Source organism: Hibiscus syriacus, unplaced genomic scaffold, assembly GCF_006381635.1.
Source record: "Hibiscus syriacus cultivar Baekdansim isolate YM2019G1 unplaced genomic scaffold, ASM638163v2 tig00002237_pilon, whole genome shotgun sequence".
NCBI classification, from domain to species: Eukaryota; Viridiplantae; Streptophyta; class Magnoliopsida; order Malvales; family Malvaceae; genus Hibiscus; species Hibiscus syriacus.
The window spans coordinates 18,399,732-18,426,298 of record NW_024061918.1 but is presented as its reverse complement, the minus strand read 5'-3'; the positions used below and the strand labels follow the sequence as shown (position 1 = coordinate 18,426,298).

At 32.6% G+C, this 26,567-nt stretch overlaps 1 protein-coding gene across 1 annotated transcript; it reads left to right on the top strand.

The window, feature by feature from the left end:
• The first annotated feature begins 23,701 nt into the window (after positions 1-23,701).
• On the top strand, positions 23,702-24,145 carry LOC120141195. Its single transcript, XM_039156132.1, has one exon. The coding sequence runs from the start codon at positions 23,702-23,704 to the stop codon at positions 24,143-24,145; it is 444 nt and encodes a 147-aa protein (XP_039012063.1).
• Positions 24,146-26,567: the final 2,422 nt, after the last annotated feature.

Sequence of the window (26,567 nt, the reverse complement as noted above, 5' to 3'; positions counted from 1 at the left end):
GAGAGACAAGTCGTTAATAACATGAGTTACATGAGTTATCTGATTTAATTTTAGGAGTTGTAACTGTTGATTTTTTTATGCAATGAACCTGGATTCTTTTTGAGCTGGATTCATCAAGAGGAGTTATAAAAAGGGTTTAAATTCAGAATTAAAATCAAATTTAATTTGATTTTCCTGTTGGACGGATTTACCCTTACTTATAGCCTATATATAGAGAGCTGAATTCAGCTTCTCAACACACACACTCTACATTCAGAATTCACTCTCCAAGTGTTTTCTAAAGTTGTTCTCTTCGTGCTTTCCGATCATAAGTGCAATACCACCAACAGTCCACTCTGGTTTCGGGTGTACGAAATTTGGAGCGACCGTGTTAACCTTGGGGGACCATCCGCATATTGGAGCGATTACACACATCGGGGCAAATTCGTTTCTAAGGTAGAGGTTAATACCACGACACGGTTAATCAGTTATTTATTTATATATTTCAGTATATATTTTCCAGTCAATGCTAACGCCTCGTTTTGCAGTAGTCTATTTTACCAACAACAATGACAATAAAATCATAACTCCGAAGGAAGTATCTTTTTAGAGACACTTACCAAAGTACTTCGCCTATTTACCAAGGTACTTCATCTACTTATCGAGGTAATTCATTTACTTCCACTTCTTCTTATAGTCTACATTCTACAACGGATACTGAATCAGACGATGACAATGATGAATAAGAGGGTGGTAGCCTTCTAATAGAAGATATCGATATTCAATTATTTCATCCAACACCATTGGAATCAAAAGATGAACTTGAAAGTTATAAAATGAAATTTTGTGAGGGTGGGAAAACACAAAAAGAAAAAGACAATGAAAAAGAGGCAAAAACAAAATAGGACACAACCCATAAATGCCAAGAACATGACCCATGGGAGGTGAGTGATCCTATTTGCGAGAAGAAAAAAAGTGACTCAAAATATAGATGTTAGCACCAAAGAATTGAGAGAAAACCTTATTCACAAAAAGCCTTGCATCCTTGTTCGCTTTAAGGATTTTTTTTTTGATTTCTAACATTAACAAGGATTTGCCTAATGTGTTTATTTCTTTCTTACAAGATTTTCGAGAAGTGTTAGGTGATCCACCTAACAGATTACCACCAGAAAGAGGGAAACAACACCAAATTGATCTAATTCAAGGTTCTATCATACCTAGTCGAATAGACAATTACAGAGAACCCAAAGAATTAGATTTTCTACAAAAAGGTTACTCATAAGAAAGCCTTAGTCATTGTACCATTTTTAGTGATGATACACGAATTAAACCACTCCATAGGTAAGTACATTGTTATCTATGTTGATGATATTTTCATTCTCTCCTTTTCTTTTGAGCATGTTTAAATCCTTGAAGCTTGAAAACTATACATACTTCAAAAAAAGGTTATCGTCCATAGTAACCATGAATTCTTTAAGTGGTTAAAAGATCGAGGTAAGAAAAACATAATAGAAGATACTATCCCGAAGGCACACTCTTATCTATCACACACATACTACTATTCCGAAATTGAACATATCAAAGATGTACATCATGATGACTTGGAATTTTTTTATATATATACACATTGTTTTAAAAGTGCTTTTAATGAGTTTTATTTTTTAAATGGGTTTTTGTTTTAACTAAACAGGTTATGCACTCTACAAAGCTCCTCACGAGATTCATTATTTCTTTAACCAAACTTAGAAGACTTTATGGACTACTTTTATGAACCACTTGACATGGTTTTCAAACACTCATTCTCACCACAAATGAGTGAAACCATAAACAAAACTTATGGTGATTTTATCACCGATAAATATAACAGTGGTCGGTGCAATATTGATTTTAAACCGAAATACTGGATTTCAAGACTTGTGTTCAAAAGAGGATTTGAAGGCAACAAGAATTTTATTCCTACAAGGAAAAAACCTCTAGTCAAGCGCATAAAGACATATCACATTGACCAATGTAAGTGTTTTTTAAGTTTTCCTTTCCTCACACCTAATTCTTTTTCTCTTGAATTTTTAGATTCGTGGACAAATCCTTTTGAGGAGTGGGGGAATGATACATATACTAGAGTCCATAACAATGGAAGCACATGCTTCTTTGGACTAATGTTCATACTCGAACCTATTAGAAGAACAAAGTCTGAAAGATTCAAAACATATTTACTCGATAAGTATAATGTGAATGAATCTTTTAAAGATCCTAATGTTTCTCCCTATATTTTATATTCGAGGTCAAGTCCTTTTAAAGACATGGAAGGTGATACATTCATCACAAGGCTCACAACAAAGGAAGATGGACTAAAGCTTCCAATGGATTCACACGACCAAACCCTGGAAAAGAAGAATAACAAATCAGAAGACTTACCACTACTTTTTGAATGATATCATGATGTTATTTGGTCAAAATGTCTTCTTAATATCTGACTGTATGTATCTTATATTTCCAACGATTCTTCAATCGTGCTAATCCAATATCAACAACTCAAGATATGATCATTTTAGTGAAGACAATGCATGCAGAAATCCCTACACAGGATTTTGTAAATTTTAATATTTTCATCTTAGGAATTAATGTTAGAAAAGTAATTTGCTTGTAATGACAAAACCCTAGCAGCCCCATCTTATTCTCCAAGCTGCCACCATCTATAAGCTCGATCTCGACTGTTCATCACATCCAACGACTGAGGATCAAGTAATGCATTCAAATTCATAGTTTCCATCTCTACCATTGGATCAAGCACAACATCAAGGGCCCAGATTGAAGCTGCCCACATCACATGGATTAAGATAATATTTTATTATTGTTTTATTATTATTTAATTAGTTAGTCATGTTACTACAATGACTCCTCTAAGCATATATGTGGAGGCCTTTCCCCCTTATTGTAATCACCTATTATCAATTTTTCTTCTATTTTATACAATACAACGAGAGATCGTTTTTGTAAGAGCTGGTTACCTTGTGACTTCGAAGCATCTTCTTCTTTAGTTCTTCTAAGTTCTTGAGAGAGAGATCTTCACACTCTGGTTTGCCTTTTCATTGCGATTAGGGGGCTAATTAGAGTCGTATTATCGAGTTTTCTTTCTCATTACGACTATAAGGGTTCGATAGGACATATTCAACTATATCATCATCACGCAAACTCCATCATCAACATCATCCATCATTTACGCCACCCGTACATCAAATATAAGGTTTACGTTACACCCTATACCTACCGGGGTAAATTTTCAAAGTCATTTTTCTCACAATCCAACCATCCGATTTCAAATCTGTCTTCACCATCTTTCTTATCTTTTCACCCTATTTCAAATGAGCTATCATCCTTCAAGATAAGATCATAAACACCTTGTGTGCATCTTACAAGGGAGATACAATTATCTTTATTTTATTACATGTTTTATTCTTTGTCTTAATTCTTCTTTGATTTCATTACCCTTATTTTTTTTATTGTTTTAATTCTTATCCCTTTTTGTCTATTTTCCAACAACTAAAGAGCTCATAAAACCGTAATCTTTGATGCCACCTTTTAATCCTCCATTCAAGACTATTCATTTCTTCATCGAGTCTAGAGCCTTCCTAGGTTTGTTTCCTCGACGAGAGAAAAGAACACATCATTCGCTGCCGCTTCTCTATCATGAAGTAAGGAGTGGAGCTTGGCATCAATTAACAAAGAATGATTACATATATCAATAATGACATCCTACTCTTTTAAATTTTCTAGATGACATGTATACGAATAAGAAATGTTTGACATATATTATTATGAATATAAATATGAAGCTAAGTTTTGTGCTTTAGATAAAAGTTATATTTTATTAGAATAAAGAAATACTTTAAATTAGACAGTTATTAGGCAATTTACTTTATGATAGGAAATAGTACAGAATTGACTAGTTACTGTCTGAAACTGATATTGATTTGGATGTTTAAATATTATAAAATAATTTACGTGATTATATTATTCTATTAGAAGGATTAAATTGGATAATTTAAAAAAATTGTATTGGTTTTCAACTATAGTATGTTTGTAAATGCTATGTGACATCTTTAACTCATATTCGGGTATGTATACGGGTTAAGGGTGTTACAATTTCAATTTCCATTAAACCAAGTACTAGGGGGACACCTTTTTCAAATAAAATCAAGTAAATTAAATCATTTTTGGAGAGTCAAATATTTTAAAAAAATAGATTCACTCATTCTTTAAAAAAAATTCATAAAAATAAAAGGATCATAATATAAATTTTGAATTCAAATTTGTAAAATTCCACTATTTTATACAACACATAATCAAGGTGTTGAAAACATTTTGATGTTTCGATATAACAAATTAAGTATAAATGAATTTTAAGATTTTACAAATGATTTTCTAAGTGTATTAGATTTAATTACTCAAATATCAAAATATTACTCCAAGTTTTTCAAAGCTCAATTTTAGTCCTTACTAATGTGTAAAATTGTGTTTTATACTTAAACTATTTTTGAAATAATCTTCACAAAGCATTTTGAACCAAAGAAGAGCCTAAAATCAATTTTTCAAAGGAGTGTACCGATGCACCAATCCATGCATCGATGCACTCAGGTTTTTATGAAAACATCGAATGCATTTTATGCATCAATGCACAAGTCATGCATCGATGCACAAGTCATGCATCGATGTACTCAGGCTATTTTGAAACATCGAATGCACTTCATGCATCAATGCACTCTTAGTGCACCGATGCACTAAGGGTCTAATGGTCGAAATATTTGAATTTTACACATAGCGTACCGATGCTCCTAGCTCTTCTCGTGCTCCTCCTCTGGCACCGGCCACAGACGATGATCCCAAACTTCAAGGGCTATTTCAAGATATTGACGATCCCGACAATACACTGGAACCAACACCACAAGAGGATCAAGTGCCTCCATATTTTCGTTCATTTTTAGAGACATTTGATCTACGGTTTGCTTCCATCGAATCCCATTTGACTGCTAACAATGAAGCGGTGAATCATCGCTTAGACACTTTGGAGGCTCAAAAAATGGAGTTTCAACGGCAGATGCTTGCACATATGGATGCTCTATCTCTTGAGATGCAAGCACGATTTCCTCCTCCTCCCGATCCTCCGATGGATTAGATTTTTCCTTGTTATGCTTTCTTGGATTTAAAACTTGGATTGATATATATTTTGATGTTTCTGGATTGTTTACTTTGGATGATTGAATGTTTGGATTATTGTTTTGGTTGTTTTGGATATTAAATATTAATATATATATGTTTGGTTAGAATTTTCTTTTTGATATTAATACTTATTTTTGCATCATTAGACATATATGATCAATTATCCACTACATGTTTATGAATATTGTTTATGAAAACTAATGGCTAACCTTTCTCTTGATCTTTGATCTTAGCAGCTTAAGCTATATTTATTAATAATAAATTGGCTATGTTTTTCAAAAACCTTGTTCAAAAAGTTTTAGAGTCTTTTTGATTTAACAAAAAGGGGGAGAAGTGTAAGTGATAAAGTAAGGGGGAGTAATATTTTTCAAAATTTTTAGATTTTTTTTTAGAAAATCTTAAAATTACTAAAATGTTTTGTTATATCAAAAGGGGAAGATTGTTGAAAACATTTTGATGTTTTGATATAACAAATTAAGTATAAATGAATTTTAAGATTTTACAAATGATTTTCTATGTATATTCGATTTAATTACTAGAATATCAAAATATTACTCCAAGTTTTTCAAAGTTCAATTTCAGTCCTTACTAATGCGTAAAATTGTTTTTTATACTTAAACTATTTTTGAAACAATTTTCACAAAGTATTTCGAACCAAAAATGAGCCTAAAATCAATTTTTCAAATGAGTGTACTGATGCACCAATCCATGTATCGATGCACATACCATGCATCGATGCACTCAGGGTTTTATGAAAACATCGAATGCATTTTATGCATCGATGCACAAGTCATGCATCGATGCACTCAGACTATTTTGAAACATCGAATGCACTTCATGCATCGGTGCACTCTTAGTGCACCGATGCACTAAGGCTCCAACGGTCCAAATATTTAAATTTTACACATAGTGTACCGATGCACTAGCCTTATGCATCGATGCACCAGACGCTCCAAACTGTTTTATTAATTATTTTCACACTTAAACGGCTCTATTGACTCCACTAATCATCCCCAATGTTCAGAATCAATTGAAGGAGTATTTAAACAAGCTTAGAAGCCATTGATAAAAAACAAGAAACAACAAGAATCAAGAATTAAGAGAGAATCAAAGAGAAAGCATCAAACCTCAAGTTTGAGCATTTCAAGCCTATTTTTTTTCATTCAATATTCATTTTGCTTTCAAGAACACTACTTGTACTCAATTGTATTCATTTTTTGAGTGTTCTTTTATTTGTTCTAGAATTGTGCAAACAATCTACCTTGTGAGGATTTCCTTGTAAGTTTGCAAATTTGTAATCTTCTCTTTGAGAAAAAGTGTTCTCAAGAATTGGGGTATATTCTTGAGGGAGTTGTAAGGTTATCTCTTTGTCCTCAAAAGAAAGAACAAATTAGTGAATTTGTTGGAAAATCCTTAGTGTGGATAGCTAAGGTAGTGGACGTAGACTTTGGTTGAGAAAGTCGAACCACTCTAAATCGCTGTAAAAATCTTTTCAATTTTATGCTAAAGCTTCCACCGAAATTTTAAATTGCCAATTCACCCCCTCTTGGCCATATTCGTCGATCGATTAACTCAAAGAAGAAAGAGAAGAAGAAAAACATTGGAGTTGCTCTCAAATCCACAAAAGATGAGAGTGATTCGGATGAAGATGACGATGACGAGGAAATGACATTGTTTGCCAAACGGTTCAGAAAAATGATGAGACCTTACCGAGGAAGAAAATTCAAACGAAATGAAGGCTTCAAAAATGAACCAAAAGAGAAGGACCCAATCATTTGCTATGAATGCAAAAAGCTGGGGCATGTCAAATATGATTTCCCATAATTGAAGAGAAAGGGTCAATCGAAGAATAAACAAAAGACTCATGTGGCTACATGGAGCGATGAAGAGGAACAAGAAGTAGCAAACTTGTGCTTGATGGCATTTGAGGAAGATTCTAAGGTAACCTCTAACTCATTTGATTTAGATGATTTATCTTATGATGAGTTATTAGAGGAATATATTGGGTTGGCTTCGGATTATGAGAAATTATTTTTAAAATATAAACATGATATTTCGAAATTGAAAAATGAAAATAATCTCATATCCAAGACCAACAATGATCTTGGAAGTAAAATAAAAAATGTGCAAATCAAACTAGAAGAGTTTGAAAAGAAAAATTATGATTTGCATAATTTACTTTCAAAGGTCAATGATGATCATCAAAAGGAAATTGATGATCTTAAAGCTTCTTTTGATAAAGTTGGATCAAAATGTTTTGAAAAAGGAGAAAATTCAAAAACCAACTTTGTTAGAAAAAGTTTTAAAAACTACAATCATAGAGGTCCTCGAAGAACCTCTAATGGAAAAATCGTTAGAAGTATATGGGTTCCTAAAGAACTCATTACTACTAAAGATAAGGATACCCTACACAAATGGATACCTAAGGGGACTAGGATTTTGGAAACTAATGAATATGGACCCAAAAGAATTTGGGTACCAAAAATAAAAAATTAATCTATGTTTGTAGGAAAAGGAGCATTGCTACAAGGCACGGGAAACAAACTCAAACTCATGGTACCTTGATAGTGGATGGTCAAGACACATGACCGGAGACAAAAGCCGGTTCATAGAGCTCAACGCCAAAAATGGAGGAGAGGTGACTTTTGGTGATAACTCAAAAGGTCAAATTGAAGGTATAGGCACTATAGGTAATACCTCTTCCATACAAATTAAGAATGTTTTATATGAGAATGGATTAAAGCATAATCTTTTGAGTATGAGTCAATTTTGTGATAAGGGATTCAATGTCATGTTTGAAACTAATGGTTGTAAAGTTATTGACAATGCATCAAATAGGATTATGCTTGTTGGTCATAGAATAAGAAACATTTACATGGTGCATTTAGATTCTATAGATATGACTAATTTATACCTAGTTGCTAAGGATGAGCATGATAGTTGGTTATGGCATAGGAGACTAGGACATGCTAGTATGAGTGTTTTGCAATGGCTAATTCAAGGAGATTTAGTAAGAGAGTTGCCTAAACTAAAATTTGATAATGATAAAATCTGTGATGCTTGTGCTAAAGGAAAACAAAAGCGAGTTTCTTTTAAATCCATTAATGATATATCAACTAGTAGAGTATTATAATTGATCCATATAGATCTTTTTGGGCCAACTAGGACTACTAGCTTGGGTGGAAAACAATATGCATTTGTCTTGGTAGATGACTATTCTAGATATACTTGGGTTCTATTTTTAAGTACTAAAGATGAAGCATTAGAACATTTTATCACATTTTCAAAAATAATCCAAAATGAAAAAGTTTACTGTATCACTAGTGTTAGAAGTGATCATGACACTGAATTTGAAAATCTTGGATTTACTGAGTTTTGCAATTCTAATGGTATTAGTCATAATTTTTCATCACCTAGAACCTCTCAATAAAATGGAGTTGTTGAGAGGAAAAATCAAACTTTAGAAGAAATGGCTAGAACCATGCTTTGTGAAAATAATTTGCCAAAATATTTTTGGGCGAAAGCCACAAATACCGCTTGTTATGTTGTAAATCGAGTAATGATTATGCCAATTTTAAAGAAAACTCCATATGAAATTTTCAAAAATAAAAAGCCTAACATTAGCTAGTTTCATCCTTTTGGATGTAAATGTTTTGTTTTAAACAACGGTAAGGACAATCTTGGCAAATTTGATGCTAAAAGTGATGAAGGAATTTTTCCAGGTTATTCCTTAAATTCTAAAGCTTATCAAGTATTTAATAAAAGAACTTTAGTTGTAGAAGAGTCTATACATGTTGTTTTCGATGATAATCCTCTTATGAGGAAGGATTCTTGTGTTGATGATGATGTAGGTATTATGCAAGCAAATGACATTAGACATGATGTTGGAGAATCATCATCAAAAGAAGAAACAAAAGATGAGGAAACTCATGATCCTCTCGAGAATCCAACCATTAAAGAAAGGGAAGTATCTTATCCAAGAGAGTACAACTATGTCAAGGATGGTGAAATTATAGGTGATCCATCCAAAGGGGTAACTACTAGATCTTCTCTTAAAAATATTTGTAATTATGTTGCATTTATTTCATGCATAGAGCCTAAGAACATCAAAGAAGCATTAAAAGAAGAACATTGGATTATGGCTATGCAAGAAGAGTTAAATCAATTTGAGAGAAGTAAAGTATGGACATTAGTTGAAAGGCCTAGTAATAAATCTACTATAGGTACTAGATGGGTATTTATAAATAAGCTTGATGAAAGTGGTAATATAGTGAGAAACAAGGCTAAACTTGTTGCTCAAGGGTATACTCAAGAAGAGGGCATAAACTATGATGAAACATACGCTCCCATAGCTAGGATGGAAGCAATTAGAATGTTATTAGCATTTGCATGTTTCAATGAATTCAAATTATATCAAATGGATGTCAAAAGTGCATTTTTAAATGGTTTTATAAAAGAAGAAGTGTATGTGGAACAACCTCCCGGTTTTGAAGATTCAAAATTTCCAAATCATGTTCTTAAATTGGCAAAAGCTCTTTATGGTTTAAAATAAGATCCTAGAGCTTGGTATGAAAGATTGTCAAATTTTTTAATCGAAAAAGGTTTTTCAAAAGGGAAGGTTGACACTACATTGTTTTTAAAGCATAAAGGTAAAGATTTAGTAGTAGTTCAAATTTATGTTGATGATATAATATTTGGTTCTACTAATGATGTTCTTTGCCAAGAATTTTCTAAGCTAATGCAAAGTGAATTCGAGATGAGCATGATGGGGGAGCTCTCATTTTTCTTGGGACTCCAAATCATGCAAAGAAAAGATGGCATCTTCATCAATCAAGCTAAGTACATCAAAGATATGCTCAAGAAGTTTGGACTGGAAAATGGGAAACCTCATGACACTCCAATGAGCTCAACAACAAAGCTTGACATAGATAAAGGAGGTAAATGTGTGGATGTTAAATTATATAGGTCAATGATTGGCTATTTATTTTATTTAACTGCAAGTAGACCGGACATTATGTTTAGTGTTTGCTTATGTGCTAGATTTCAATCATGTCCTAAGGAATCACATTTACTAGCTGTTAAGAGAATCTTTAGATACCTTAAGGACACTCCTAGTTTAGGACTTTGGTATCCTAGAGACTCTAGCTTTAGCTTGCATGCCTTCTCTGATGCGGATTATGGAGGAAGCAAATTAGATAGGAAAAGCACCTCCGGTACTTGTCAATTCCTTGGAAATATGTTGATTTCTTGGTTTTCAAAGAAACAAAATTATGTGGCATTATCTACCACTGAAGCGGAATACATTTCAGCCGGTAGTTGTTGTGCACAAGTTTTATAGATGAAACACCAACTTTTTTATTATGGAATTGAAGTAGGTATCATTCCTATCAAGTGTGACAACACTAGTGCTATTTGTCTCACTAAAAATCCCATCCAACACTCTAGAACTAAGCATATTGAAATTAGACATCACTTCATTAGAGACCATGTCGCTAAGGAAGATGTAGTTCTAAAATTTGTTGATACTTTGCACCAATTAGCAGACATTTTTACAAAACCTTTAGACAAAGAAAGTTTTTGGACACTTAGGAGAGAATTAGGTTTAACTGACCTATCTTCACTTAGTGTTTAAATTAATTTTAGCACTTTTAAGAATAAATGAAAAATGGTTATAATAATAATAATTTTTGATTGCATTCTTTCCTATTAGTTAGGGGGAGTTTATGATTCTGTGGTGAAAATTAATTTTATGTTCAAATGCAATTTAAGGGTAAAACTAATTGATTGAACATGATTAATTTTCAATATATGAGTTACCAATACCACTAGAGCTAATTAATTTAGCATTTTGAGTGTTTAAAACGTATTTTTGACATTTTTGTGCTTAATGCATTGATACACTTAACAGTACATCGATGCAACCCTTTGAATGTGCATCGATACACCATGAAGGTGCACCAATGCACTCCTTGAATGTGCATTGATGCACACTGCCATACATCGATGCATCCATCGGGTTTTGGGTTTAAAAGGCTTATTTTCTTATTTGATTCAAACCATAAAACTAAACCCTCTCCAGCCGTTCGCCTCTCTCCCTCTCTAAATTCTCCTTTTGCTCAAAATCAACGAAAAATAGTTGGAATCTTTAAGCTTTTCATCTCCATATCTTTCTAACATCATTAAATCATGCAAAACAACTTCTCATTCTCATCAATCCGAAATTTTCAAGGTATTTTTTCTAAAAACCTCTATGTTATCATATTTTGATTTTAGAACTAGTTTAGATTAGTTCTAGGATGAACATTATATCGGGCATTGATTGTTTGATGATTACAAACTAGATTTTACAACTAATTTCATCAAAAACTCACAAATTTTCAATGAATTTTTGAATTTTCGAAATATATTAAAAAATCAAAAATCTTAATTTAATTTTTAAATTTGATGTTTTTGATTCAATTATGTTGTTTTCATGAAAAGCTATACATATTATAATTTTCAAACATTGTTTTCTAAATAGTTTTTCAAAACTATGCCCATTAGGATTCGATTTAGAGAACCTTGAATTATTGCGGACTCAATTGAGTTTTGGGATTGATTATTGTGCATGCATGTGTTTCAAAATTGCAGGTTACATTCCTTATTCCATTCCTTAACCATGTCAAATCCTAAACGCCCTAGGACTTCATCAAGTCGTTCAAACCGACCTACTAATTCTATTCCTCAACCTCAAAATCCAAACCCGAATGACCAAAACATGAACATTATAAGTTCATGTTTTAATATGCCTGAGCGTCGTAGGGATGAACTCTACCATAGGTATATGAACTCCTTCCAATCTTACAAAATCCGGGAAGAACATATTCCCTCTATTCAAGCCATGGTAGACATAAACTTTTAATACCTACCGACTCTCAAGTCGTGGAAGTTTGATAAACTATTTCACCTTAAACCAATTGTCTATCATCAATTAGTCCGTATTTTCTACTCTAATGCAGTATGTATTCAAAACCAGACTCAATGTGGGACTATAGGAATTAGATCCTACCTTTTAGGAAAATATATTCATATTGACTCCGAGTCTATCACTAGGCAATTTGGGCTAGATGACAATGGTCTATACAATGAGAAAGAAACTGTGGTATATCCCTATATTCCTAATGCTAGTGTCAGTACCTTACGTACTCATCATGATCGTTTTCTATATTTAATGATCTCTTGGTGGTTTCGACCATCCGGAGGAAGGTACTCCACTCTCCGTGTCAGGGATTTATGGTGGATGCACTGTATCAAGAATAAGAACAAAATCAATTTGCCACATATTATTTTTAGTGAATTAGTCGATACCATAAATGATGTCCCTTCTAAAAATGTTGAAACTTTAGTTTATGGGTGTCTACTTAGCAATCTTTTTATCAAACTTGGTCTTAACGTCTCTCTCGACAATCCCATCCCTCTCCAAAACCAAATCAATCTCACCTCGTTCAAGAAAGCTGATTGGAAACAGGACGAGGAAACTGGTCTATGGGTCTTTCGACCCAATAAGCAAACTCCAGGAGCTAGCTCTTCATGGGCTGCTCCTAGCTCTTCTCGTGCTCCTCCTCTGGCACCGGCCACAGACGATGATCCCGAACTTCAAGGGCTATTTCAAGATATTGACGATCCCGACAATACACTGGAACCATCACCTTGTTATGCTTTCTTGTATTTAAAACTTGGATTGATATATATTTTGATGTTTCTGGATTGTTTACTTTGGATGATTGAATGTTTGGATTATTGTTTTGGTTTTTTTGGATATTAAATCTTAATATATATATGTTTGGTTAGAATTTTCTTTTTGATATTAATACTTATTTTTGCATCATTAGACATATATGATCAATTATCCACTACATGTTTATGAATATTGTTTATGAACACTAATGGCTAACCTTTCTCTTGATCTTTGATCTTAGCAGCTTAAGCTATATTTATTAATAATAAATTGGCTATGTTTTTCAAAAACCTTGTTCAAAACGTTTTAGAGTCTTTTTGATTTAACAAAAAGGGGGAGAAGTGTAAGTGATAAAGTAAGGGGGAGTAATATTTTTCAAAATTTTTAGAATTTTTTTTAGAAAATCTTAAAATTACTAAAATGTTTTGTTATATCAAAAGGGGAAGATTGTTGAAAACATTTTGATGTTTCGATATAACAAATTAAGTATAAATGAATTTTAAGATTTTACAAATGATTTTCTATGTATATTCGAATTAATTACTAGAATATCAAAATATTACTCCAAGTTTTTCAAAGTTCAATTTCAGTCCTTACTAATGCATAAAATTGTTTTTTATACTTAAACTATTTTTGAAACAATTTTCACAAAGTATTTCGAACCAAAAATGAGCCTAAAATCAATTTTTCAAAGGAGTGTACTGATGCACCAATCCATGCATCGATGCACATACCATGCATCGATGCACTCAGGGTTTTATGAAAACATCGAATGCATTTTATGCATCGATGCACAAGTCATGCATCGATGCACTCAGGCTATTTTGAAACATCGAATGCACTTCATGCATCGATGCACTCTTAGTGCACCGATGCACTAAGGCTCCAACGGTCAAAATATTTGAATTTTACACATAGTGTACCGATGCACTAGCCTTATGCATCGATGCACCAGACGCTCCCAACTGTTTTATTAATTATTTTCACACTTAAACGGCTCTATTGACTCCACTAATCATCCCCAATGTTCAGAATCAATTGAAGGAGTATTTAAACAAGCTTAGAAGCCATTGATCAAAAACAAGAAACAACAAGAATCAAGAATTAAGAGAGAATCAAAGAGAAAGCATCAAACCTCAAGTTTGAGCATTTCAAGCCTATTTTTTTATTCAATATTCATTTTGCTTTCAAGAACACTACTTGTACTCAATTGTATTCATTTTTTTGAGTGTTCTTTTATTTGTTCTAGAATTGTGCAAACAATCTACCTTGTGAGGATTTCCTTGTAAGTTTGAAAATTTATAATCTTCTCTTTGAGAAAAAGTGTTCTCAAGAATTGGGGTATATTCTTGAGGGAGTTGTAAGGTTATCTCTTTGACCTCAAAAGAAAGAAAAAATTAGTGAATTTGTTGGAAAATCCTTAGTGTGGATAGCTAAGGTAGTGGACGTAGACTTTGGTTGAGAAAGTCGAACCACTCTAAATCGTTGTGCATATCTTTTCAATTTTCTACAAAAACTTCCACCGAAATTTTAAATTGCCAATTCACCCCCCTCTTGGCCATATTCGTCGATCAATTAACTCAACACAAGGGTACTAGTTCTCGGGGCTGTGGGGGTGCTTATCCTTCCCCACACGTAATTGACTCCCGAACACTTAAAAACGAATCTTTAGTATACGCAAGAAAATTTTTATCTTTAAAAATAATTTTTCTTAAAATTGTTTTAAAGGTCATTTTTTATGTATTCGACCTACATATCCTAAAGGTCGATGGCAACTCCAATTCAAATTAAATCAAATTTATCAAAAATCCCAATTGTCCAAAATAAATCATAATTATTTTAAATTTGATTATTTTATTTTAAAAACGTTATGAAAGCTTGGCGACTCTATTGGGGGACTATTTTGAGAGTCGGGCTTGTTCAGTTATATGTTATCCGAGTGATTGGAAATTTACAAATTTGAACCGTTATTTGATTTACGATACTTTTTAATTTAATTTCAATTTTCATAATCATGCATCATTTTTACTCTTGTAAATAGTTATACTGATGTTTAGTTTCATTGTTTTCAGACTTGTTAAGATTTGAAAAAATGAGTATTTATTTATTTTTATTGTCAAAAGGTTTGTGAGTTCATCCTCACATAAAACACCTACATTTACATATCATAAGCTATATCCAACTAAGTGGGAGTGAGTTGCTACTGCTTTCGTGAATATCCCTCCGTATAGACTAGTGAATCACTCCTGGAGTACATGCCCTTATGATCTTCGTAAGCAACCCTCTGTGTTAGAGATAAGGAATGTACTCCCTCGAACTGAACTCAATTCACATAAGTCTATAATGAATGAGGATTGAGGGTTTGGTAGCATAAGGGGAAATTAACATCAAGGAAAATTCAAGTACCGTTCCCTCTAGAGCCAAAACCATGCATGTAGTGAACCATAGAATGTTCACCCTAGGTAGAGTCATACTAAATCTTTGTCCATCAGTAGGTACCTAAATAAGCAACACAAAGGACTAACGACTTTGAACCTTCACTCTTTACTTTAAATTAGTATAATAACTTTATTTCTTAACAAAGGGATATGAACTAGATACCATGCGGTTAAGACTCAGTTCTTAAGATAAATCATGTCGGGTAGAAAGCATGTACGGGTAGGATTGTTATTTTAATAAAAATATATTTGGGTAGTTACCATGATGAGATATGTGTTATATTTATTGTTAACATTATTATCCTTGTTGATTATTTTACTTGTACTAACACATTTTTCTCATTTTTGTACCATTTGTTTTGCAGATGACTCTCTACTTGAAAAGTTTTCATAAATAGAGAAAAATTTATCAATCAAGTAGTTGCATACACAGACCTCAAAGAACGAGGAAACTCGCTTGAAGATTGTACACCTGGATTGATTGATAGAACAACATCCAATACTTGAAAGGTGACCCTTGATCCGAGAAATGATGCAGTAGTAGATTCTTACCTACAACCATTCTACATTTAATATTGAGGAGTGGCACACGACTCTAGCACCATTGGGGCATCATCTGAGATAGGTCATTGAGCACTTGAGGGCATGGTTTTCAAAAACTAAGCATCAAGACGAAGTATTGACCCAGTGTAGACCCAACATCCAAGCAAGAACATATCTGTAAAATGGACTATCTTGTAACGTGAAGAATTTTATCTCTGATGAAAATTATTCTATGATATTCATCGTTGGGATTAGTACAACTCGCGTTTGCACTTGCGTTTTGTACTTGCAATGCATTGATTTAAATATTTTTGCATACATTAATCATGAAATCATGGGATTAATTCGTGGAGAACTCTACCGAAGTGGTAATTATGCGATTTATGAGAATTATGAGCCCCTCAAAAGAGAGGTCCATAATTTGATCGATTCAGGGGCATGTACATCCGATGAATGATGAAACATTCTAATGCAAATCAAGAAGTCATTGCATCCACCATAAAGCTTCCCTTGCACTTGCACTTACACTACATCTTTGTTTGAATTTGATTTTTCTTTATTTCTTCATCTTTTTAAAGGTTTGTAAGTCCTGAAATTCATATTAAATAAAAACGTTACCTTTATAAGTTATGAGCAATGAATAAATTTTAATCTTGTGGTTCTTTTAATATCACTTGAGTTAAAAGCTCTTTTAAGAATGAGATATTATAGATCTTTGGCATATAGAAAGATTACACCCTTTTTATCCCGTTCAAAACAGAACAACTCATTTTTTACCCAAAATAATTTATGATCACTACCAGAGGGCCAAAATTTGACATTACCTCTATTTCAGACTTCAAAATATTACCTTTTTTTTTCGAGACACCCAAAGTCATACCCTTACCTTTCTTTGAGACAATAAAGTCACACATTCTTTTTCTTAGACACAAAAACTAATATTTTTCTACTAATAAAACTTGAAGGCATTGAGTGCAAGATGTTCATTTGTCCGTGAACCTTCCTGCAAGAAGAAACAGGGTGGGGCATCCTAGATCAAGTTTCTGAAGATGAGCCCAAGTAATTGGGGCATGCTAGAAGCAATAAGAAGAAGAAATAAAATGGTTTGAAATAATTCTATCATGCATTAATTACATTGTTTTCATGTAAATAAAAATTAATCTTGAATATCTATCCCCATGGGGATACCTATTTTGCAAGTTCTTCCGTGTATGAAATGATAAAACACCTTTTTTCATTATCCTTCACAAAAGAAAAAAATATTTACCCCTTGTTGTCCCCATTTGAGCCTGAATTATTTTTCTTTGGATTTAACCCTAACCAAGAATCACCCTCCACAACGGGGGGCAAGGTGAAGGACATCTGTTTGTAAGAGTAAAGGCCATCTATCCAGGTTTTATTACATGGACAAGTCCTTACGAAGTAAAATGAGAAATACCAAGATGCCGCAAAGTGGATCAAATACAAAGTGCTCGAAGATCAAATCAAGTCGATAACAAAGAGAGAGAAAAAAGAAAAAAGAGAAAAAAATATAAAAAGAAAACAAAAAGAAAGAAAAAATCAAAAAAGATAAGCAATAAAAAAAGAAATAAAATATATCAAGTACTTCAAGAAGAGTGACTCATCGAGCTTCAAGCCACAAGGTTGATCAAGTTCAACCGGTTTAAAGATCCATAATCAATTCAAAAGAAGATCATGGAACGCCAAAGGAAAACAAAATAAAATAAAATACACATTGCAAGCAGATTCAAATTGAGCAAGGTAAGATTGAAGGCATCCGAATAAATTGATTCTTGGTTCAATCACCCTTAAACACTTATTTGGGCATATTTATCCCTTTCTTTCATAACCGTGAACCGTGGTATCCATTACATGCCTAAAAAGTCCCTTCTAATCATACATGGATTTCTAAGTAGAAGAGACTATCTTTAAATTTCATTATGTCTCTTAGAATTAATCTCTTATTTGCAACAAGCTTTCTAAAATCTTTAATGTGTGATAGGGAAAATAACAAAGACGGGTTCAAGACATAAACTTTTGAATAACGTCTTGAAACTAAAGGAGGATTCAAGTTGAAAATCTAAAAGGGTGGCTCGAATATGCAGATTGTGCATCTGTTGCATAGGAGGCGATCTTATAAATCTCTTGATAAGGCAGCACACAACCCAACTGTGCTCATGAGAGTTGAGAACTAGTAAACACTTATAGAAGATGAGTATAGAATTAACCATACCTCAAAATTAGCCAAAATCTTGACACTTTTCAAAGAACTATAGTTTTGAAGGATTAAAAGAGCAATTAATTATTTGATATCCAGCAAACTTTTATTTTATAACTTGCCTCAATTGTGAACCCTAACATATTTCAAACTTCTTTCATCAATCATTTTTCAAACCATCTTTGTTAAACATTTTTCAAAACTCTTTAATCAAACATTTGCAAAATTCTTTCATAAAACATTTTTCAAAACTTCATCAAACATTTTTTAAAAATTCTTTTATCGAACACTTTTCGAAACTTCTTCATTGATCTTTATCAACTTTTGAAAATAAAAGAGAAAGAAAAACATTTTTCAAACAAGTTAGTCTATCTGAGAGTGGATCTTAGAAATTAACAAATGACTATCCGTTAAAAGCTCATGATAAAAAATAGGGTAAGAAATAACATTTTTTGGGCAAAAGTTGTCGGGGCAAGCAAAACAAGTTATCACAAGTCAATAATTTCAAGGTTACACTTTGGTGTGATAAAGAATTAAGACAACCGAACCAAGAAGAGACTGAAGACTGCTCGTGCATCCATTCTTGACCACAGATAAAAAAACATTCATTCACATGGGCATACATGTTACATAAAGTTGCACTTTTGCATCAAACATTCATAATTACATACAACATAATAAATTTTGATTTCCCTCTAACGAGGATGCTATTAAAATTTCTCTTGGAATTTTGTATTATGTAATACTTTTCTCTCATCTCATGAAAAAAAATTCAAAAGTTCATTTTCAAAAAGTTGGATACATCATATGAATTGAGTCTAACACCCATAAAAATACTCAAGATAATTGCATTCATACATGTTCATTTTTTTCATAACTTTCAGAAAAATATGTGACAACCAGATCTCCTCAACATGAAGGAGTAACATCATTATCCTCAAGCAAAAACGACCATATTCTCTTCAACATGAACGAGCAGTGTCGCTTCCTACATTAAATTATCTCTAGGAAATTAGATTTCCTGAATAAAAAGGAACATTGTTCTCTTTAGATATAATTATTCAAATACATATAGACATCCTCAATATGAAGGAAAAAAGTCATCCATTGACTAGACCTCCTCAACGTGAAGAAGTAATGTCAACATCAAATTTGACATCGAGCAAATAACCCCAAAGACGACCAAATTCTTTTCAACATGAACCGGCAGTGTCGTTTCCAACATCATATTATCTCCAGGTAATCAGATTTCCTCAACAAGAATGAAAAGTGTTGTTTTCAGATGCAGTCATTGAAATGTGACTATACCTCCTCAATGTGAATGAGCAATGTCAGTACCAGATTTGACATCGAGTAAATCATCGCAAAGGCGGCCAGATTCTCTTCAACATGAACGAGCAGTGTTGTTTCCAACATCACATTTTCTCTAGACAATCATATTTCCTCAACAAGAAGAAACAATGTTGTCTTCAGATGCACATTTATTCACATGTGACTAGTTGTTCTCATCATTAAGGAGCAATGTTGTCAACAAAAAATGATTGTATCCTTTGAGATTGTTTTCCTTGAAACAAAATATTCACCTTATTCAACATGGTTTCCTTTGAAACGATAACAAAATTTGTTCATTTTAAGACAATTTTTATCTCGGTCGAGATAGTTTCTCTTGAAACTCAATCAAATTTTGTCTCACTAAAGACAGTTCTCAAAAGCAAAAATTTTATCTCACATGAGATAACTTCTTCTAAAGCTAATTTTGTCTCGCTCGAGACAATTTCCTTTTGGAACCCAAAACATTGACATTGTTTCTCTTGAAATAAATTTTGTCTTGCTTGAAATTTCTTTCTATTGAAAGTACAACTTGTGAAAAAATCCAACTTTTTGAGAACGTTTCTCTCGAAACATAATTTTGAAAATATCTCGTTTGAGATAAAAAAAGTTTTCTCTTAGTCTCGTGAGGCAGCACTGCATTGCCAAATAAAAGATAAAACCGAAAGAAAACTCGTTGTGTTTTTATTTTTGCCATATTCTTATTCACACAAGAATAGGCAAAGATAGGAAACTGTTGACACTCGTTTTCTTCTGGGTTTATTTTTTATTATTTTATTTTTTATTATTTTTTTTGAAAACCCAAGTTACATAAAACCGTAAGCCCACAACCTAACCTAAACCCTAGCTAACCTTAACCCTAACCCTAACCACCTGTTGCTGTTACCACTAAGCACGTCACCGGTAACCTTATCCAAACCATCATTGTGCCACTGTCATCACTGCAAAAAAAATCCAAACAAATCACATCGAGTCTAATAAAAAAATCATACTCAATGCAGAGAATCCGGAAAAAAAACTACTCATATCCCTATCACCTAGCCATGATCTACCCACTTAACCTTTACCAAAATCCATCACCATAAATAAAGGATATTCGAACAGAAGGAGGGGAATCGGGAAAGAGAGAAGAGAGCAGATAAAAAAAAGCGGGAAACCAAAGCCATCAGAATCGGTTCGAAAGAGAAATAAAAAGAGAAGGAATAAAAAAAACAAAAGAGATTCGAACACACCAAAAAAAGAGAGAGGGATTTGAAATATAAAAAAGGGATGCAAATAATAAAAAACAAACAAAAAGAGAGGAGGAGAATGAGAAGAGACTCACCCCTCCCGTCGTTCGCCAGGAAAGTTCAAACGTCGCCAGAGTTAGGGTAGCCGAGAGGTATTTTCTTTAGATCTAGGACCTTGGTTCTAGGTAAAAATAGTTTAGGATTTACGTTCAAGAGAGGAAAATGAACATTTTGGGTTAATTTTAAATTTTTCGACCACCGTTGATGGTGGCCGACGGAGGTTATCGATGCCGATGAGCGATCAATTGTCTTTGCCGGAAGGAAAGAAAAGGGGAGAGGTTTGTAAAGTTTGTTTTTGGGGTAAGATGGATGAGAGGTTGTAAATGGAGGCTTAGGCTAAAATTTTGCCTTGGTTTTCATTTATATATACTATTCAAAACTACGTCATTTTGGTGTTATGGTTTCTGAACCCTTGAACATGAGACAATCCCTTTGTTGGCCATCCGAGTTTTGTTTTGGTCACTTAAATATAAGTTTACATTTTTATGTTTCACACCTTTATTTTATCTGACTTACATGTTAATCACTGCATTATCATTGGCATGCATCGGTTAATTTTCTATTTCGATCTATTGATTTTTTAGATTGTTCCATCTTAGTCCTAAAATGCTAAAGGAATGCATGTTCACTTGTTTTCTAGACTATCCTTTTATTTTGTTTTCTTAATTTAGTTTAGTTTTTGATTAGGTTTTGGTTAGCATGATGTTTTGCTTGATTTTGGTTTTCACATTCTACATACATATCTTATGCATATATACGTTTCTTTGTTCTTTCCTTTTTTAGAATGCCTTTTATACATAAATAGTTTTTATGTACATTACATGTATTTTATGCCTATAATTATTAATTAAATTTCGGTTTGATTTTCTATAAATATTAAACATTTTTTTTATTTAAGGCCTAAATTTAGGGATAAATGTTTGTTCACCTACGTATGTATTTTGTGATTCAAATTTTGCAATAATTAATTTTAGCATATATTTATTATTAAATATATTATTTATGGTATATTCAATCGTCTTTATAAAGGTATAATTTTGTTTACATATATACCTATTTTTGTTTAAGATTACCTGCCTTATATTTGTGTGTATATATATCTTATCCTTTAAACTTAGTTTCATGTAAATATATTTTGGGTTTACCGTCTACTTGTTTATATGTTTCCTTGTATAATATATTAATAATATTTATATATACATATATATTTTTGTTATATATGAATATGTTTCTTACCTTTGTATAAATATTCATTTTTTTATTTTATTTTCATTTTATTATTGATTATTTATATTCTATAATATTTTATAAAAATAATATATATTTTTATTTTAAACAAGTTTACCTTTCTATGTATCTTTGTACGATAATTTTTTTTATGGGGAATGTCTCAAATGAAGAGATTTCCATGGGAAAATATCCAAAAACCTAGATTGCCTTTCCTTAAAGACGCACGAGTGAAAGATACCCATCAAATTTCAAATTCTAATAAATATAAATATTAAAGGTGTTTTTATTTTAATTATTTATGATTATTTTTCATGTTATATTAGATATTTCGTTCATTCTTTACATATCATTTATTATTGTTGCAGTCGTAAATCATGCATTTGTTTTGCTCATTTCCTAAAATAATCAAAGGCAATGTTGTCTTACATTATGAGCTAATGGAATTGCGTCTAATATGACTGTATTTCAATTTTCGTTAATCCACGTAGTAGGGGACACCCTTTTCAAATAAAATCGTGTTAAATCATTTTCATTGAGTCAAATATTTTAAAAAGTATATTCACTTATTCTTTAAAAAAATTCATAAAAGTAAAAGGATCATAATTTAAATTTTGAATTCAAATTTGTAAAATTCCACCATTTTAGACAACACATAATCGAGCGTATCGATTTTTGACGATGTGGGGTGCTTTTCCCCCACGCGTAACCAACTCCCTAAAATCTTGAAAACAAATCTTTAGTATACGCAGACCAATTTTTTTCTTTAAAAATATTTTTATTAAAATTGTTTTAAACACCATTTTTAGGTATTTAATCTATCTAACCTAAAGGTCGATGTCGACTCTAATTTAAATTAAATCAAATTTATAAAAAATATCAGTTTTTTAAAATAAAGTCATAATTATTTTAAATTCGATTATTTCGTTTTAAAAACGTTATGTCAGTTATATTAATGGAAAAAACGTAAAATACTTCAGTTAGCTTGCTAAGACCGACAGGGACTGCATGTGCAAGTGGTGCACAAACTGGACACACTGGCCTGCATCAAACCTGAACGACACTGACGGTGGTGGTGAATTTGAGTGCCATCAGTTGTACGTTTCAGATATTATGTTAACTAATCCTCTTGGCTCGCTGGCAAAACCATTATCCAATCGTCAACAACTACCCAACCCTGTTGTAAACAGTAAACCAATTACAACCCGATGTTCAGATCTTCACGTACGTAGAATTGAACTCTAATCGTAACAGAAATTAATAATAAACAATGGACCACATTGATTTCCATATATCTACTTCTGCTACTATTTCTTTCTGTTTCTTTTTCAAGTATCCTATATCTATTTAATTTATAAATCTGGACTACTTTATATTGTTGTCTACTTTATAATTTTATTACTATATCTAGAGTCTGATATTGTTGTCTACTTGTGTATTTTGATGTTGTAATTCTTGCGTGAATGTTTACAAGGGGGCATGCGAATTAGATTTTCCGGTGAGACAGGAAACCCCAAACCGAAAACCTCAATGGCATTGCGTAGCTTATTTCATTGGGCCTTTAAACTTAAGACAGAAAATCGTTGGGGGTTTGGTCAAAAACCACAATGTCTCGGTTGGGGCTAATGGTGGGCCTATTTAGCTACTTCTGTCTTCACTTGTAGACATCCTTTATTCCACATACTTTATTTAACATCATTTGGAAGCTAGATCTGTGCTTTAATTCATATCACCATTAAAAAAAATGGAAGCCCTCCTCTCTGAATTCAGTTTCCTCTCAGATCAAGCTTTAGAAGATAAGAAGTTCGATCCATCCACCATGGAAGACCTGATGAAGCTGTTTGATATTGAATCTTACAAGGCATGGGTTGCTATGGAGTTTGAGCAAGAAGAACAAGTGAAAGAAGCTAGAACAAGCATGCGGCAAGCTGAGGATTATATGGACTCAATCATGGAAGAGGCCATGGGTGAGTTTAGGCGGTTCGAGGAGGAGATGGAAGACATGTGTAAGGCTGAACTGAAGGGCCTGGAAGACACGGCTGAGAAGGCTAGGAAACTGGGAAACCTCTTGGAAAAGGCTGCCTCTGTTGCCTCCAAAAAGTACATTGAGGTTGCACTCAATTCTGCTTCTGCTACTGTGAAATCTGCTTGGAAAGGACTTTCCTCTAAAAAGGTTCATCCTTCATGAAAGCCTTTTGTATCTTACATATGAATCCAAAGACTCCTCCTGGGGTTTCTTTCATGTCACTGTATGTTTTGATAAAATCCATGAACTGGATCTGGATTTCTACGACTTGTGATAAACTGTGTTCCATAAATTAAGAAAACTGATAAGATGAAGCCCACAATTTCCTTATTTGTTTTTTTTTCCACTTGAATTAGCCTCATTTCACATATTATTCCTATTGGAAAAAGGGTTCGGATACAATAACAATGTTTGTTTCCATGTGCTTAATCTTGATACAGTTTCTTCAGTTCTCAGATTACATCTGTTGAAATGATTATATCCTCTTGAATGCCTTTCTATCACTAATTTTCTTGCTATTAATGAATTCATCAATCTGTTTTGGGTTTCTTTGCTTTTTACCAATTGAGAACCAATATGCAAAGAGTTGAATTAAGATAGATTTTGTATGCATTCTAATTGATAAATTAAGCTAAGGGCTCCCCCTGAACGGCAGAAACAGTGATTCTCCATTGAGGTCCAGTCCCATGTTTGATAAAGAGTCGATGAAACAGACTCCAATCAAATTTGAGGAAAACTCCACTTTTCCAACTCTTTGAATGCTTTAATTGTTCTTATTAAGGATACTCTGCAGGGGTTGCTTCCATTTCTCCCACAAATTTATTCATATTTTCCAATGCATATAGTTGTAATTTTGACAACTTTTTCTTTGTTTTAGAAAAACTAATTACAGAAACCCATACGCTTATGAGTTATAAGCTACCAAATCATCAAAGATATAATCTCACATTTTTTTTAGATGAAAATGGATTTGATATACATACAACATAACAAACATTGATCTCTACATCGTGTGTCATTCACTTGTATTCACCACTAATGATATGCATTGATATTCACAATTGATATTCACCACTATTTTTTGTGAATGTTTTAAAATCCTAAAGAACTCAAAGGGTAATTAACCCTTTTTGTGTTTTAGTTCTAAATGGTTTCATCTCCCACTTGTGTTCTTAAGATTTAATATATTATTGAATAGTAATTTTAGATTAAATTAATTTTAATATCCAAATCACGTTAAAAGTGGGATTTATTTATTTATTTTTAAGAACAAAAAGAACCGTTCATCTTCCCTACAACCGAAGAAGAAAAACTATTGTCGGCCGGTCAGAATGATTTCAGCAATCCTTATCGGGGGTGAATTTATTTTTCGAAACGGCTACTGTTATTGTCAACCCTAACTCCAATCGCTGTCGAAAAAACCAAAATTGAACGCATTTTAGAGATTCACACGTTTCTTCCGTCTTTCTAACCACTGTAAGTTATCTCTTTTTCCGTTGTTGCCGTTGTCGTAAGTCTTCCCTTTCTCATTTAGCTACAATACTTGACTATTAGTCGGAATCATTACCTACTAGTTTCTTTCTCATTTAGTTTTTTTATGTCATATTTGCTTTGGTTCAGATTTTTAAGTGGTTTGTTAGGCATGTTCGTTTCTTTGGTCTGAGGTTATTTTGCATGCGTAGTTCATGAATGTTTACATTTTATTGAACTTTATGAAGGCAATTGACAAGCAATGAATTATTCCTCCGTTTCCACCATTATTGTCAGTCCATCTTTTCCTTTCACCCATAGCTAACAACCCCATTCGGAAAATATAAACCTTTTTCTTTAATGAAAAATCTAGAAAACAAGTGGGTACTGTTTGATGGAAATTAAAATTCAAGGTATAAGTTGGGCTGTGATGGGGAAATGAGCTGAGAATAAGAGCAAGCAGAAGAAGAAGCACTTTTCATAAAATGTTCAGGTGCTTTCATTAGCTCTTCTTTTAAAGGATCAGAGAAAACAGAGCTGACACTGCCATTATACATATCTAAAATGGCTGCCATATCAAAAAAGAGTTTTAAAAATCAACTTGTTTCTTAACCAAAACAAAACAATATACAATAATTTGATTTAAAAAAAGCAATCTTGAGGGGGGAAAACAAACCCTCTTAGATGATGAAAATACATATTATAATTTTGTTAAAAAACAGAAGGAAACCTGGATCTCTATTCTGGATCACCCGACTTTGAAAAGAAGAACCTCGTAAGCTTTGTTCTAGAACCAGATTTTTCTTATATAAGCTTGAAAGACGGACGATGACAAAAACGAAATTATAGTGGGATTAAGAAGAAAGATGGAATGATCAAACACTATTGTAAAATCCTATTTTACGAACATTTTAGAAAACAAGAAAATGTTTAGATTTTATGAACTTTTTATAAATGATGAGTTATCTTTTTCTTACTTTGTTATTTAACCATAGGATTTGTTATTTAAAATCAAAGTAACTTGAATCTTATATTTTATGAATTTTTGAATCTCTTGATGGATCTCAATGTTATTCCTTTAAAATAAGTCAAAATGATAGAGTGTAAGCCACAT

Coding starts and splice junctions, on each gene's coding strand:
- LOC120141195 (XM_039156132.1), top strand. CDS start 23,702: ATGGAAGCCCTCCTCTCTGAATTCAGTTTCCTCTCAGATCAAGCTTTA.